The 13,527-nt window shown below is 41.7% G+C and overlaps 1 protein-coding gene and 1 long non-coding RNA gene across 9 annotated transcripts in view; one reads left to right on the top strand and one right to left on the bottom strand.

Annotated features, from left to right (window-relative positions):
* LOC116236889 (contactin-3) overlaps positions 1 to 4,175 on the top strand; it is a 133,255-nt gene extending 129,080 nt beyond the window's left edge. For all 7 annotated transcript variants that reach the window (XM_090148450.1, XM_090148453.1, XM_090148449.1 and 4 more), the window contains exons 19-21: positions 574 to 686; positions 2,329 to 2,497; positions 3,084 to 4,175. In XM_090148450.1, coding sequence (XP_090004576.1) covers positions 574 to 686; positions 2,329 to 2,497; positions 3,084 to 3,184 — 383 coding nt within the window. In that variant the 3' untranslated portion in view covers positions 3,185 to 4,175. The remainder of the gene's footprint in view (positions 1 to 573; positions 687 to 2,328; positions 2,498 to 3,083) is intronic.
* The window catches only part of LOC116236896 (uncharacterized), a 125,486-nt gene that overhangs the window by 2,591 nt on the left and 109,368 nt on the right, over positions 1 to 13,527 (bottom strand). For both annotated transcript variants that reach the window (XR_016470148.1, XR_016470149.1), the window contains exons 4-10: positions 12,985 to 13,067; positions 9,919 to 10,069; positions 8,353 to 8,475; positions 7,219 to 7,444; positions 5,983 to 6,039; positions 3,066 to 3,201; positions 1,736 to 1,840 (exon numbers count right to left, since the gene is read on the bottom strand). This is a non-coding gene — a long non-coding RNA (uncharacterized LOC116236896). The remainder of the gene's footprint in view (positions 1 to 1,735; positions 1,841 to 3,065; positions 3,202 to 5,982; positions 6,040 to 7,218; positions 7,445 to 8,352; positions 8,476 to 9,918; positions 10,070 to 12,984; positions 13,068 to 13,527) is intronic.

Below are 13,527 nucleotides of genomic sequence, written 5' to 3'. Positions count from 1 at the left end.
TAATGAACACTACCACAAAGACACCCCCAAAAAACAATAGATTTGCTTTGCTAAAGCCTATTTTAATTGTTCCAACTGCAACTACTGAAACCATACAGACTGCGTTTCAAAATCATGCCTCAATATTTTTATATTTCAGCCATGTTACAGTAAATCTGCATAGCACATTGGTTTGAATATTCACTAAGACTAAATTTATTGTGGAGTATTTACTTATTCTTGAAAACATACTACAAATAGGAAATGGCTGTTGTCATCATGGGTTTCATTAGAGCATGTTCTAATTGATCACCCGTGTCCTAAGAAGTATGCATTTTTGTGACTGCACTTAATGAAACACCATCAACAGATAATGCAACTTCAGAAATAACATTTATTTGCTACTATTTTCTTTTCCTTCTGTTTTTCCAATTTATTCTCTGAACCATAAAGTGTACAAATGATGAGGCTGTATTTGACTTGCTTTTACATCCGACGTGTAATGACAATCAATTACCTGAACTGTTATTTCCTACTGTAGGATAAATCACTAATGCCAATTAAATTAGTCATGCTTTTATTATGTATTCAAAGCACCCAGTCAGCCACCAGGAAACGTTGTGTGGAACGTTACTGACTCCAGAGTCATCCTCAACTGGGAAGAAGTAAGAGCCATGGAGAATGAGTCTGAGGTGACTGGGTATAAGGTAAGCAAAAAAAAACCAACCCAAAAAACAACTGTAGGAGAACCTGGAAGCAATTCTCCATTCCTTACCTCATCTGTTTGCATCCTCTAAACTTCCTGCCTTGCACATTTCATAACTGTCTCATTTCTGTACTTTAAAATCATATTCCAAGTGTATCTCACAAACCATAGTCCTTTTGCCATTAATGATACACTGATGCTTCCTATTGCTGGGTAAGTATATTTTTTTAGTAGCAGGCTAGAAATCGATATTCTCAAACCTTTTTCTTCTTAATTCTGTGGAACTTGCTCCCTCTCTTAGAAGTTATATTGCTACATCTATGCCAGAGCTGATCAGTGCACAAACATACAAGTATTTAAATACATCGTTTATGCTTATGAGAATTACTGAGAATTACTGAGAATGTTCTTCATCAGTGTACAGCTGGAGCTCATGTGACACCTGTATAAAAGTTTATATGAAGATATGACTATGCATTGTTCTGGGTGTGCTGTCAAGAAATAAATGCTGAAAGCATACCTGGTTTTACAGTAGGTAGCCAAACAAAAGGAATCCAGTGTACAGTTCCAAATTGCATACTTTGTCTCCCACAGCATTCTCAGGTTTCCTCTACTAAAAACCTACCAATAAGCTCAATTTTGATAATGCTGGTTAATTTTACCCAAGTAAAGCATTTAGGGGTGTCATTTTTTATCCCTAGAAGCAAGGGCACTGCGGTTAACAGAAAGCTGGGTTGTCAAGCAGAATATCCAACAAATGACATTGAAAGCAGCAGAGCAGCAGGCATTGTGGAAGGCAGCCAGATGGTTGTGTCCCTCAGAGCTTTTTTCAGCACAGCATGGCATTAGGGAGCATGGCCCGAGGGTGGCAGCGTGTAGCACGGAGCTGGAAGGTACTGAGAGGCCACTGTCATTTAGATGGATTCAGGGTGAGGATCCTGGATTGGTGATGGATCATCACATATGTCATTCCAGTGGCCTTGTATTTTTTGCCATCCATTTACTATTGCCATTATAGTTTCAGATTGCATTGGGAAACCCCCGACTTACCTGCTTGTCAAGTTTGTACATCTCTGCCAGGTGTGTGCTCTGGATCTAAGACCAGAAGAGAAGCTGATATTGCTCTTGCTTCAGGCTTTTGACGGAATGCAGCTCCTGGTGTTTAAAATAGGACACTTTCTGTAATTAACAGTAATGACAGACTTGTTCAATTAGCACTTGTGGAACATCTTCCAACACAGCTCCATAATTTTCTCATTCTGACTAGTTCTCCCCTTTCCCATACTATGTATTGGCATAATCCGTTGACCTAGATAATGACAGACTCCAAATTGAGGGGTAATGTTAAAAACAGTAAATGATGACAATACTCAACAGTCAGCAGAATATACTATCACAGATTCTGCCACTTCAGATTAAAGTTAGGTAAAACACTTATATCCATGTTCACTTCTTTTACTACTCCTCTAGGTACTGAATGCAATTGTGCCCTGTAATATTAACCAAAAATTAGACCTTTTTGTGCCTTTTTAAAGACCAAAATCTTTTATCCAAGAAACATGAATAAAAATTACATGCCAGCTCCTACTGGAAGCAATATTGCACTCTGGATTTTCTAAAGATGCTGTTTGCTTTTGTTGCAGGTTCTGTACAGGACAAGCAGTCAGAACAATATGAATGTGCTGAACACAGACAAAACAACAGCTGAACTTCTGCTCCAGTTTAATGAAGATTACATTATAGAAGTAAAAGCAACAACTGAAGGTGGAGATGGCACCAGCAGTGATCAGATCCTGATTCCCAGACTAGCTAGTACGTTGAAGCTGAACTGCTGTTGTGTTATCGTGTGTTTTATGTTCAGTCCTCAACCACTATCAGAACCTCCATTGTACCACCCACAATACAGAGACACGTCTCTGCCTTTGCATAGTGATGCATTATTAAACGTGCAGTTGACACCAGGCAGTTGTCACAGGTTATCTTTACAGGAATTGAGTCCTTACTGATAGGAGAACAAAAATTGAAAGCGTGTATGTAGTATGGTAATAAGGTATTAAAAAGAAAAGCAATTAAGAGTCTTCCTGCCCTTACACATGACAAACTTCATTCTTCTGAACTGGTAAATTACCATGTAAATTGGTATTAAAAAACATTTTTTACTTTCTCTTTTTTTTGTTATAGGTGTCTTGACAATGAAGACCATTAATATAGCTTAAATATTTTGCAGTGCATTTCTGTAGCTTAAAAATATGCAGCGTTTCTATTTATAAATTTTCGTTGTTTATCAAAAATAAAAAATGACAGTAGGTTTTTTTGCTTAGTATCCAGTAAGAGTAATGATTTGACACAACAGATAGTCATGCTTTCATTTAATCCTGACCTTTTTCATTTGTCACAGGTATGGATGCAAGAGGCTCTGGTCCATCAACCTTGAATATCTTCAGTCTATCCAGCATTTTACCGACAGTGTTTTCCTTCACTCTTAATTCAGTGTTGTGATGATGCATTTTCATTTGCTAGAAGAAACAAATTATCAATCAGTTATTACAGAAAAGTGCTTTTTTAAAAAAAAAAACAAACAAGCTGCAGTGGTTAATGCATGTTTTTCTTCTGACATGTTTTTAAATTCTTTATATTTCACTGTAGGATGAATTAAAAATACCATGTAAAGTTTAGCAAATCCTTTAAAAAGGAGTCTGAAATGCCTTAATACTTGAACCAAAGGAGTTTACATATTACGTACTTCAGCTACAATATAAGAAGAGTGAGTTAAAATGGCACTGTGATCAATTACAAGGAAGAGCTTGGCTCTGTGAAAAACTCAGTTTTTACAGTGACAATGAATTGTTTTGAGTATATTTTACAGTATTATGATAACATCATTCTACATATGAAAGCTGAGATCAGAGCATGCAGTTTCAAGCAATGGAAAACATGAACTACTTGGCAGTTCTTTAAGACAGTGTCAGTGGCTTGCTGCCCTTCACATAAGTTATTCTAAATCTAGCAAGAAATCAAAGCTAAAAGTTAGAGAAGTCACAGTATTAATGTTAGTTTTGCACAGTCCACATTGGGGTGTCTGAGAGGCAGGGCTTCCACTACTTCTAAGAAATGATCTCACAGCCACGTTTCAAAGAAAGCTCTCTTCTATCCCAGCGTACATCTGTGTACTCTTTCCAGCACTTGACCTTCCTCCTAATCACTTCTAAGGTAATCTCCTCCCATCCTTACCTTATATTCAGTAACCAGATCCTTTATTCATAACCGAGTTCTCCCACCTTCGGGATCATTCTTACTGCCCTTCTCTGAACTCCTGTCAGTGTGTTTCACTAACACAAGTGCCCATTTGTAAGCACTGCTGAAATGCAGTTGCACCACGGCCTTATGAAAAGGAACTGTTACCACCTTCCTACCTTGTGATGTGGTGCTTCCAAATATGCAGCCCAAAATTATCTTGTCTGCCGCACCGCACGCGCTGTAACTTCAATAATACATTCATAATTCTCCTTCCAGCTGCCCTTTAATCAGTTCAGACTATTTCACCTGGTCCGGCACTCTAATACACCCCATTGCTATCATCTAATTCTAGTAAGTTTATGGCAATACTACAGTTTATAATTTTAAAAACACATCAAGATTCTCAAGCTCGCTACAGTGAAATCTGTGCTTTCTTTCATAGCAGTACCTTAAACCTGGTATACCCAACTTTCACCATTGTGAATTTAGACCAGTCAGCCTTTTAGACACATCCATGGTAGAGGTGACATAAAGCATATCTTAAAGACCTTCATTTTTATCTCACAAGATTATTACAGCACACAAATATGAAGAGCCAGGATTAAAGGTATCACGATAACACTATAGGAATACCCTGATATGCATTCAAATAGATCAGCATCACATCCAGATGAAAATAGTGCTAGCTGTTGAAGTAAGCAAGATCTGTATATACTGTAAATATATAGTTATAAATGGCTAGTTGCTTTTCAATGTGGCTAACCAGTGATGTTTTCAGACACTTGCAAATAGGGGGGAGGGTGGGAGATGGAAAACAGGGGTTACCAGTAAGTATATAGTTCTGTTTCCTGCAACAAAGGGTGAATCTTTCTATTCTTGTTTCACAGAATTCCAGTTCACATTCCTGTATTGCCATTTTCATGCTATTACAGTGTATTACTTAATTTCTAGTTATATATCTCCATGAGATATGTACCGAGTACCTTGTTTCATATTGAAAAGTTTAAAATTTCTCCTTAAACTTCCAGTTGTGTGTGTATCCTATGGTTATCTGTATGCATTTTTCTATTCTAATAAAATATTTATTACATAGAGGGATACAAGACTGTTTCAGATATTATTGCATGTCCATATTATATACTTGCACATGGCGATTCACTGCAACTAAAATCCTTGTCTGTGTTCCTCATTTCTGCTACCTGACGCTTCATGGCAGGACAGGAGTGGTTTCCTTCTCAGCAGTTCTTCTGCCATTAAAATCCTCACCTGCATAGCCAGGCCTGCTTCTACAGAAAGGAAGGCAGGAGGGAGAGGAGGAGAAAGGGCTACAGCTGCTGAGCTCTGCCTCTGCCCATAGTTCTGCAGCCTGGCAGATGAAAACCCACCTCACTTTCCTTGGCTTGGTTTCCTGTCTACCCAATTAGGCTGCTTCCTCTCCTCAGAGATGAAATAGAATGTAATTATATTAAAGAAGAGTTGGTTCTTTTAAATAATTTATTTAGTATATCACTATTTATCATTAAATTGCATGGTGCGTTTTCCCCTGCAGATTGCCTATTCCTCACATACTGCAGTTTCCCATAAAGCTGGTGACTTTCTAGCACTAAAACCCGCTCAGTGGGAACATGAGCAGAACAGAAACCATATTTTAAGCTTTCAAAGCATGGAATACCTGGCTATTACCTAACCTACATGAAAGGAGCTGATCCAGATGCTGCAGTAAGGGCTAATAATAATCCCAACATTGCTATTGCATATACACTTGTAAACAAGACCAAAACCATTTTGCTTGAGTAAAGCATGGTTTCTTTTCCAGATTACTGTAACTAGACACATGGCCTTGCTTTGTATTTCATTCTGTATTCACATTAGCCTTCCTTTAAGATGACCTCTGTTCCTAATCTCATTTCAGTTCAGTTAATATTTAATTGTGATAATAAGACTGAATTAATACTCCAGGGAGAGTCAGGAAAAAAAAAGAAAAGTAATTACTGGGAAAATATTGAAGGAAAACATAAAGAGTCATTAAGAGATAACATGAGTTCCCAAAGCCAGCCTACCTCTTGTTGACTTCTCCAGAGCAGTTTCTGTCATTCATCGAGTTCAGGAATTCAGTCCTTGGGAAAAAAAAAAAAAATCAGATTAAGCAATAATGAAAAAACATGAATAACATCACTTGTATGAGGTGAGGTTTGCAGTGTTGGGACCTTGCACCAAGCTTACTAACAGTCCTAAGTGCAACATCGAGACTCACTTGAGGCTTTCAAGCAGTTCCCTGGAAAGTCTCAGTTGGATGCTGTTAGGGGGACGATGTGGGATATTCTGGACAACAAATCATTGTGAAAAGGAAAAAGAACACACGTGTCTTGCCATTAGCTTGAATACGTGCACCACTGAAAAGGGACCAACTTAGCTTAAGGTGTTACCAGCTGTGCCTGGTGTCCTCCAGCAGTTGTAACCACTTTATTTGGGAGCCCTTCCTGGGACAGTGTGAGCACTGGGGTTTGGAGCCTCGAGGCCATAAGGATTGTTTCTTGGGTTGTTTTAGGATGGGGTTTACTCATCTCACTTACTTTGCACCGCACTTCCCCCAGGAATTGCTTTCTCACTGGTTTCTTGCACCATCCAACTAATTTGTCGTTTTTTTGTTTTTTTTTTTCCTTCTTTGTTGGCACACATTTATGCAAGGGGAATTGACTCCTGTGACTCTGAAATCAGTTTGTATCAGAAATCAGATGTAGCTGTTCTGTGAATCAAAAAAAGCCTTCTTTGGGCAGTTTACTCTGTCAGATGTGTTGTGAATAGGCAGAATCCCCTCTGAATACAAAATGAGTTAAAAACTAATATCACTTGAGCCCCAAGAAATATTGGAGATCTCCATTTTCTACTTAATTTGCCTTTCACTGGTGGATTGCAGACGTGGGCAGTGCTTGTCAGGTTATATACGTTATATCTTAATAACGGGCAATAAAGCAAGCTGTCCTGCATGAGGGAATGCATTAATCTGACAGCTTTCTGTCTGAAATAAATAACAATGGAGTATTGTGAAAATAAAATGAGTTTGTAAACAGGCACTCTCTCTCTTAGGAAAAACAACCTCCTTGATTGTTTTATGCTAATGCTTTGAACTACTGGAAAGCAATAAAAATGGATACGTTTAGCAGAGATATAACTGAATGTACATGATTGTTCTTTCATCAAGCCTGTTTGATAAAGAGAGACAATACTTGCCTTTAAATCAGATGCATATACAGTGCAAGCTACAAAATGGGGGAGGAAAAAAGTATGCCACTTACCTGTATCTCCAGGTATCAGTTTTACATTCTTAGAGCTTTCTTGTGAAGACCTTTCTTATTTGCTTTCCTGGTACACACACAGAGGTCTTGCTGGGAAGCAGGACGGGCAGCTTTTAAGGAAGGTATGGGCATTTGTCTTTTCCCAAGCTCAAATCTGTTTCAATGGCCCCAGCAAGAAGGGAAGCTGCCTGCACCCAGCTGAGCTGGTGCCCTCCACCTGTGGGAGCTGTAAGCATTTCAGAAGTGCTGTTAATGTTTCACCTTCAACTTGGAAGTCCTTCCAGCAGCCAGCCAAGGCATTTGGCTGCACATGGAAGTCTCGCTGCTGTCCATGGGATCGGTTGGAATCACACCATCAGACAGTGCTGGCTGCAGGACAAGGAGATGCACACAGGCACTGCTTGGCAGCCCTCCCAAAGCCCAGCACGTCCCCACCATGCCCTTGGCAGACAATGTCCCCTCCAGGCCACGCTCCGGTCTCCTGAGCAGCCACCAGCTGCCAACTCAGCAGGGGTTCTGCTGGGAGCTGCTCCTAACACAGCAAGAGCTGAGAGCAGCAGGGTCTCACTTCTGACAGAGAAATGCAGTGATCTCTGGGAGATCTCCTTGTAGGTCATCTACCACAAACGCAGACAAGCTGGAGTCTGGGATAACCACAGCCTGCCACCAGTTTTGGATCCGGTGTCATGTTTTCCTCTTCCTGACAGTGGCTGCGTATTGTCTGATCTCTGACTTGTCCAGTAGTGCATCAGGTCCATGGAAAAGTCCCCCTACCCCAAACCCTGCTATTTCCATAAGCAGATTCAAACACCTCTCCCTCTTCACCATATCTTTCATGGGTTCCCTCCTCCATCATTAGCTTACACTCACTCTCATTCACTGTCATGTTACAGTGTATGCCACAACACTCCTTATAACTCAAACGAGTTTATACATTTAATATATTCTCTTGAGCTTCTTGCTGATATTTTTTTTTTAGGTCAGTGAGTATCTTCGTATCTTTGAATGTCTCTACTTTATGTTTTAATGGACAAATATTGGAGATACGGAGATACGCCAATAACTGGGAACATGAGCATTATGGAGCATTACTAAGACACTTTCTTTCCAGTGCACCTCAGATTATTTTCTTACCCTTTAAGAACATAATTAGTCCCTTGAGCTCCGGGCCATGCCTGTTGTCTGTGCTGTGCACTCTTCATGCCGCTCAGCGATTAATTCCCCTTTGGATGGCAGAACATTGCAGCACTGCAAGTGCTGAAAAAGGAAGAATAAAAAACATCCCATTAGCCTATGGAGAAGATGCAACCTCGAGATGTTCACTAATTCAGCCGATGACAAAGTCAAAGCAATTCCTAGGAAGGGGGGACAAACCAGAGCCATCCATCAGCAAAGAGCCCCTTCAAGAGGGGTCACATCCTCCCCAGTTTGGGAAATGGAAACCTCAGCGACTGCCCTGCCCTGCTGCAGGGCCCAGCTCTGCACAGCCAGACAGTGCTTCCAGCATACAAGCAGACTTATTTCAGGCACTGTGCACCAGCTGCTCTGCAGCTCTCAGTGGAAGCACAGATTGATTTTTGCCATCTCCAAGGAAAGTGAATTCTCTCCTGAAACCAAAGCACCTGGGTGTGCCCGCTGTGCCATTAATGGAGCAGGCAGAGAGGCCTTTGGTGGCACTGCTCTCTCTGATGATTTCTGTTTTGGGGATCTTTCTGTGCTGGAACACGAGCAGTGACCTGTTCCATCAGCTGAAGGCATAAAAGGAAACGAGGCAGAGAAAATAAGGGAAAGCCCTCTCTTTCATGTCTTATATGATACAAACACTAAATCATTTTCCCAAGGGAGGACCGGTAAAGGAGTCTATCCAAAAGGACATATGTTTAACAAGAATGTCTCTCATTAGCAATCCAAGAAGGACCACAGTTAAAGCAGACAAGTAATTTAGTTTTTGTCTCATTTCCCAACATTGCCACTGAACTGAGGCATTTAAAGTTACTGTTGTCACAACACTAATTTATCTATTTGAACACTGGAGCTCTCTGGTGATTGAACGAGTTCTCCAGCAAGAACAGATTATTTCATCAGCTGCATCTATCTGACTTTCATCGTTTTATGGATATCAGAGAGAAACTGACTACAGTGAGAGAAAGCACAGCTTTCAGTGCCTTGATAGCAGATAGGTGAGACAGAGGAAAACATTTCTGCAGCCAAAACCTCCTGCTCATGTATGGAAACCCAATGTCCTGAGCTTTCCTGTTGCCTTGGAAACATGAAATACAAATACTATTAATAAATTATTTTCAAGCAACCACAGTATCCAGTGCTGGGGGCCTGATCTGAGTTTCTCTGATCCAAGCTTCTAACTGAGGGAAATAGCAAAGAAGAACAAATCTCAGCCAAGTTCCACTTGCGCTTGAGTTTCCAGAAGAGCTACCATTAGTTTTTCCATGGGATCCCCACAAACAACAGGACAGCCGTGGCTCCCTTCACTCACAGAACAACACCTGTGTGCCCAGGGCCTGGTCTGCCATCAATGTGAGCATGGGGCCATCAGTGGGAGCATGGGGCCATCAGTGGGAGCATGGGGCACAACCACCCCAGGCTGCAGCAGAGGGGCTGCTTGCACCACCATGCTACATGAATGTGGCAGTGCTCTTTTTACACTTGGTCCCAAACTATTTTAAGCAAAAATTTGCTCACCGCAAGACTTCTTTCAGTTAGCCATTCATTATTAAAGAGCTGTTCATAGCGGTGATGTTGAGTTTCCTTTCTGCAGTCTTCCTTGTGAACAACACTGTTGCCAAACTCCACAAATCTCTTCTGGCTCCTGAGAGCTGAACTGGCTACAAGACTGGATCAAAGGGGAAAAAAAAACCTTTAATCTGGAAGCACAGGAGTATTTACATAACACAAGATAAGCTCAAACTCTTCATATCTAGCATGTAGACACGCTTAAAAGAAGCATATTAAAATAGGCCATTTTAAATTTGATCTGGGGTGGGAGGAGGAGACTTTTATAGCTACTGTAAGAGGAAACAAGGCTGGCAATCGAATCAGCACTGCTTGCAAGGCATTTAAGTGAAAAGCTCAGCATTTTCAGGATTTCCTGCCTGGAGGAGAACAATCTCTTGGAGTCATTTTCACACACAGGAGGAAAAGAGGACACAGAATCCTACTGCAGCCTGGGGCTAATGCTTCCTCAGAGCTGGAAACCAAGGATCATGAGGAGCCCTCCTGAATAAATTGAAGGTTCAGATGTCAGCTCCTCAACTGTGATCGCAAATTTTGGCAGCAGTCTACTAATAGGACTGATGACAAAATGTACAAATTGATCTGAAATTGATCTATTGCAGAACTATAATAAAAATGAGATGTTTCTCAAGAACTGTCCTCTTTTTAGCCAACTCTGGTAAACTCAGAATAATGGAAAGTTCAATACATGTATTGATATTTATTCTAATGACTTCATCATCTGTCCGTACGGATGCACTGAAAGCAAACACAGAAATACTTCAATATCCAACACCCACTTCTGTCTGCCCTCAGCAGGAGCAAAGCTATCTATTCTGCAGCTAATTAGCTATCGTCTATAAAGCAATGGGAAGGGCCGTGCTTTAATTTAGACCCCTCTGGTAAAGGCTTTTTTGAAAAGATGAGGCTTATGTCATATTTTGGAGCTATCAGAGCCAGAGGTTTCCCAGAAGAAGCCATCTATCATTGATAACAGCTGCCAGTCCTCAAGATTATCAGTTATAGTTCTTAATGATCACATCTATGAAAATGTTGACCAAAGGATCAGGAGGCAGTGGCTGACACATGCTTTAGGAACAGCACGGTCAAATCTGGGAAAAGCTGAGACAAGGAGGAGGGCAGAGTTTCTCAGCACCAAAAACGGGAACTACAGAGAAATGTCTCAGGGGTCTTTCTAAGGTCCTCACTGTCTATCCTTCAAGAAAATAGCAGAATTCATGCTTTTTTTGAGCTCAGGAAAGAAACAAGGTGCTGCTGCTTGTGGACACTGTCCTGCTTCACTGGATGCCCAAGTCCCACTTAAGCATGGGGCAGGTTCAGTTCCCTCCCCTGGCTGATCTCTCCTGAAGTCCCACAGGTCAGAGCCCTGCTTTGCTCCCACTGCTGCCCACGAGCACCTGAGCTCCCAGCTCCATATCTGAGCGAAAGCTGAAAGCTAACGATGTGCTGATCAGGCTCTGTCACACACACAGCACGGTCACAACCACAATTTCAAGGCTAAATTGCTGCAAACTGCACTTCTCCAAATCTCTGAGGAGTCTCAGACTACAGCAGGACTTGAATCTGATTTTTTCCCCTATTCTACGTAGCTTCAGTTCATTTCCAAAGTGCTGCCTGCTCTATTCTTTGGTTACAGAGCAGCTGAAGTGCAGTCAAACACGTCCTGCTGCTTCTAAAGCAGCTTCTGTCTCGCTGCTCTTATCTGGGCAGCACAGGGCTGGGTCCTGCTTCTAAGGAGAGAAACAGCTTACATCACTTATGATTCCTCACGTTGTCAAAATAACCAGACAAGCTTAAAATACAAGCTGACACTGCTAGGAACTATGTGCTTAAAATGTTGAATTATACGGTAGTGGCACAGAATGGGAAATACTTGAAATTATAAGAGAATAAAAATGCAAGATATCAGAGAAATGTCAAACCTTTTCTGTATTTTGCCCATCAATAACACATCGTACATCACTGTAAAGACAGAGGATGACAATGTCCAAGAAGCCCCAGCAAGTGCCAAGCAAACACTGATGCAGGACCAGTGGTGCATCACAGGATCATGTGTAACCTCCAGGGAACAGACTCACCAGGCAGCAGCTCCTCATGGGCACTGCAGACATTTCTCATTAGTGATGTGAATAAAAGCATTTGGGCCTGATTCTCTTCATGTGCAGGACACCTAACGTTGCATGAGCATGGAACTTACACACAGAGAAAAGAAATGCCAAGAGGCCCTGCTCTCAGAGGGAAATCCTCCAGTGAAAACTTCAGGATCTATGGGAAAACTTCAGGATCTACTTGCTCACATGGATGAGGACCACTGTATAAGATGCGTGCCCAGAAAACCAAGGGAGTGGTTGGCTTTACTCTACACACCAGACAAGATGCTGAATGCCAAGCTTCAGATGGGCATCGTGCATTTTAGAAATTAAAATACATGTTTTATTTTTTTTAACCATATCAGTTGGATTTCTGTCTGTGGGAACCTTTTCCTCAGAGAGGCTCCTTTCATGGAAGCAGCAGGGCAGTGCGAGGTAACAGCACGAAATGAGGGACCTTGAAAAGCAGAGATGCTCTGCAGAAAGCACCACATTTGCATTTTAAGCTACATCTATTCTCTGAATACTCAGACATATGAAAACAACCCCAGACTTTTAGTTAGCAGCAGATCTTTTCATTTTAGCCCGAATTTAAAGGTCGTGCATGTCTGCAGCATTTGCACAGAGCAGCGCCGCTCAGCTCCTCCTGGGAGCACAGCACTGTGCTGAGCTGTGCTGGGTTGTGTCCTCCTGCATGAGCAGTGGCCCCAGCACACCGGGGTGTTGTGTGAGACACAGAGCTCTGATTCTGCTGCCCTCAGTAAGGGCTTTAACATGTGTCAGAGCTACGACAGCAGAGCCTTTTTAGCCATATAAAGGCAGCACGAGTGATAAGCAACCGAACAAAACCCACTGTCCTTTTCACAAAACAAAGGAAATTGGAGATACTTGAACTCAATTTTCCACTTTCAGAAATCAGACTTACTTTACAGCAGGCTGCTCAGGAATTGTTGAGCATTGCAAGGTTCTCCTCAACATCTCCGAACTGCCCAGAATTCCAGTTCCTTCCTTCGGCAGCGTGGAGAAGATGAAGAGGAAGAAAAAGAATGAAGTTACAACCCTTGTCAGCTCCCCAGTGAGAAGCAGTGATGCAGCAGTGCGTGAGCCTTCAGGAAAGGGGTAGACTGCATGCTGGATTTATTGACACAAACGTTGGTCTCACTTATTGACTTTCTGATGCAGAAGATGCTGGCAGAAAAATTATCTGTATGCAGAATGGATAAGAGCTGAGGGTTTGCTTTAGCCTGTCAATATACACAGGACTTGAATGAGCATTGGTTTGTTTAGGGTTTGTGATTAAATTGATACGGCTTATGCCTAATTATACTGCTGATATAGATTGGCAATTAAACAGCATTAAGGAAGCAGAAGCTAACATCCCCAGTCACCTGCCACGCACTGGGGAGCCAGCAGGGAAGGGCCCTGGGGGGTGATTTAAGGAAGCCCTGCAGAGGTTATTTCTGCAGTT

This window comes from Phasianus colchicus, chromosome 11, assembly GCF_987193195.1.
Source record: "Phasianus colchicus chromosome 11, bPhaCol1.hap1.1, whole genome shotgun sequence".
In the NCBI taxonomy this organism is placed as follows: Eukaryota; Metazoa; Chordata; class Aves; order Galliformes; family Phasianidae; genus Phasianus; species Phasianus colchicus.
Note: the sequence above shows the minus strand (reverse complement) of the source record. Positions and strands in the feature narration are given on the sequence as shown.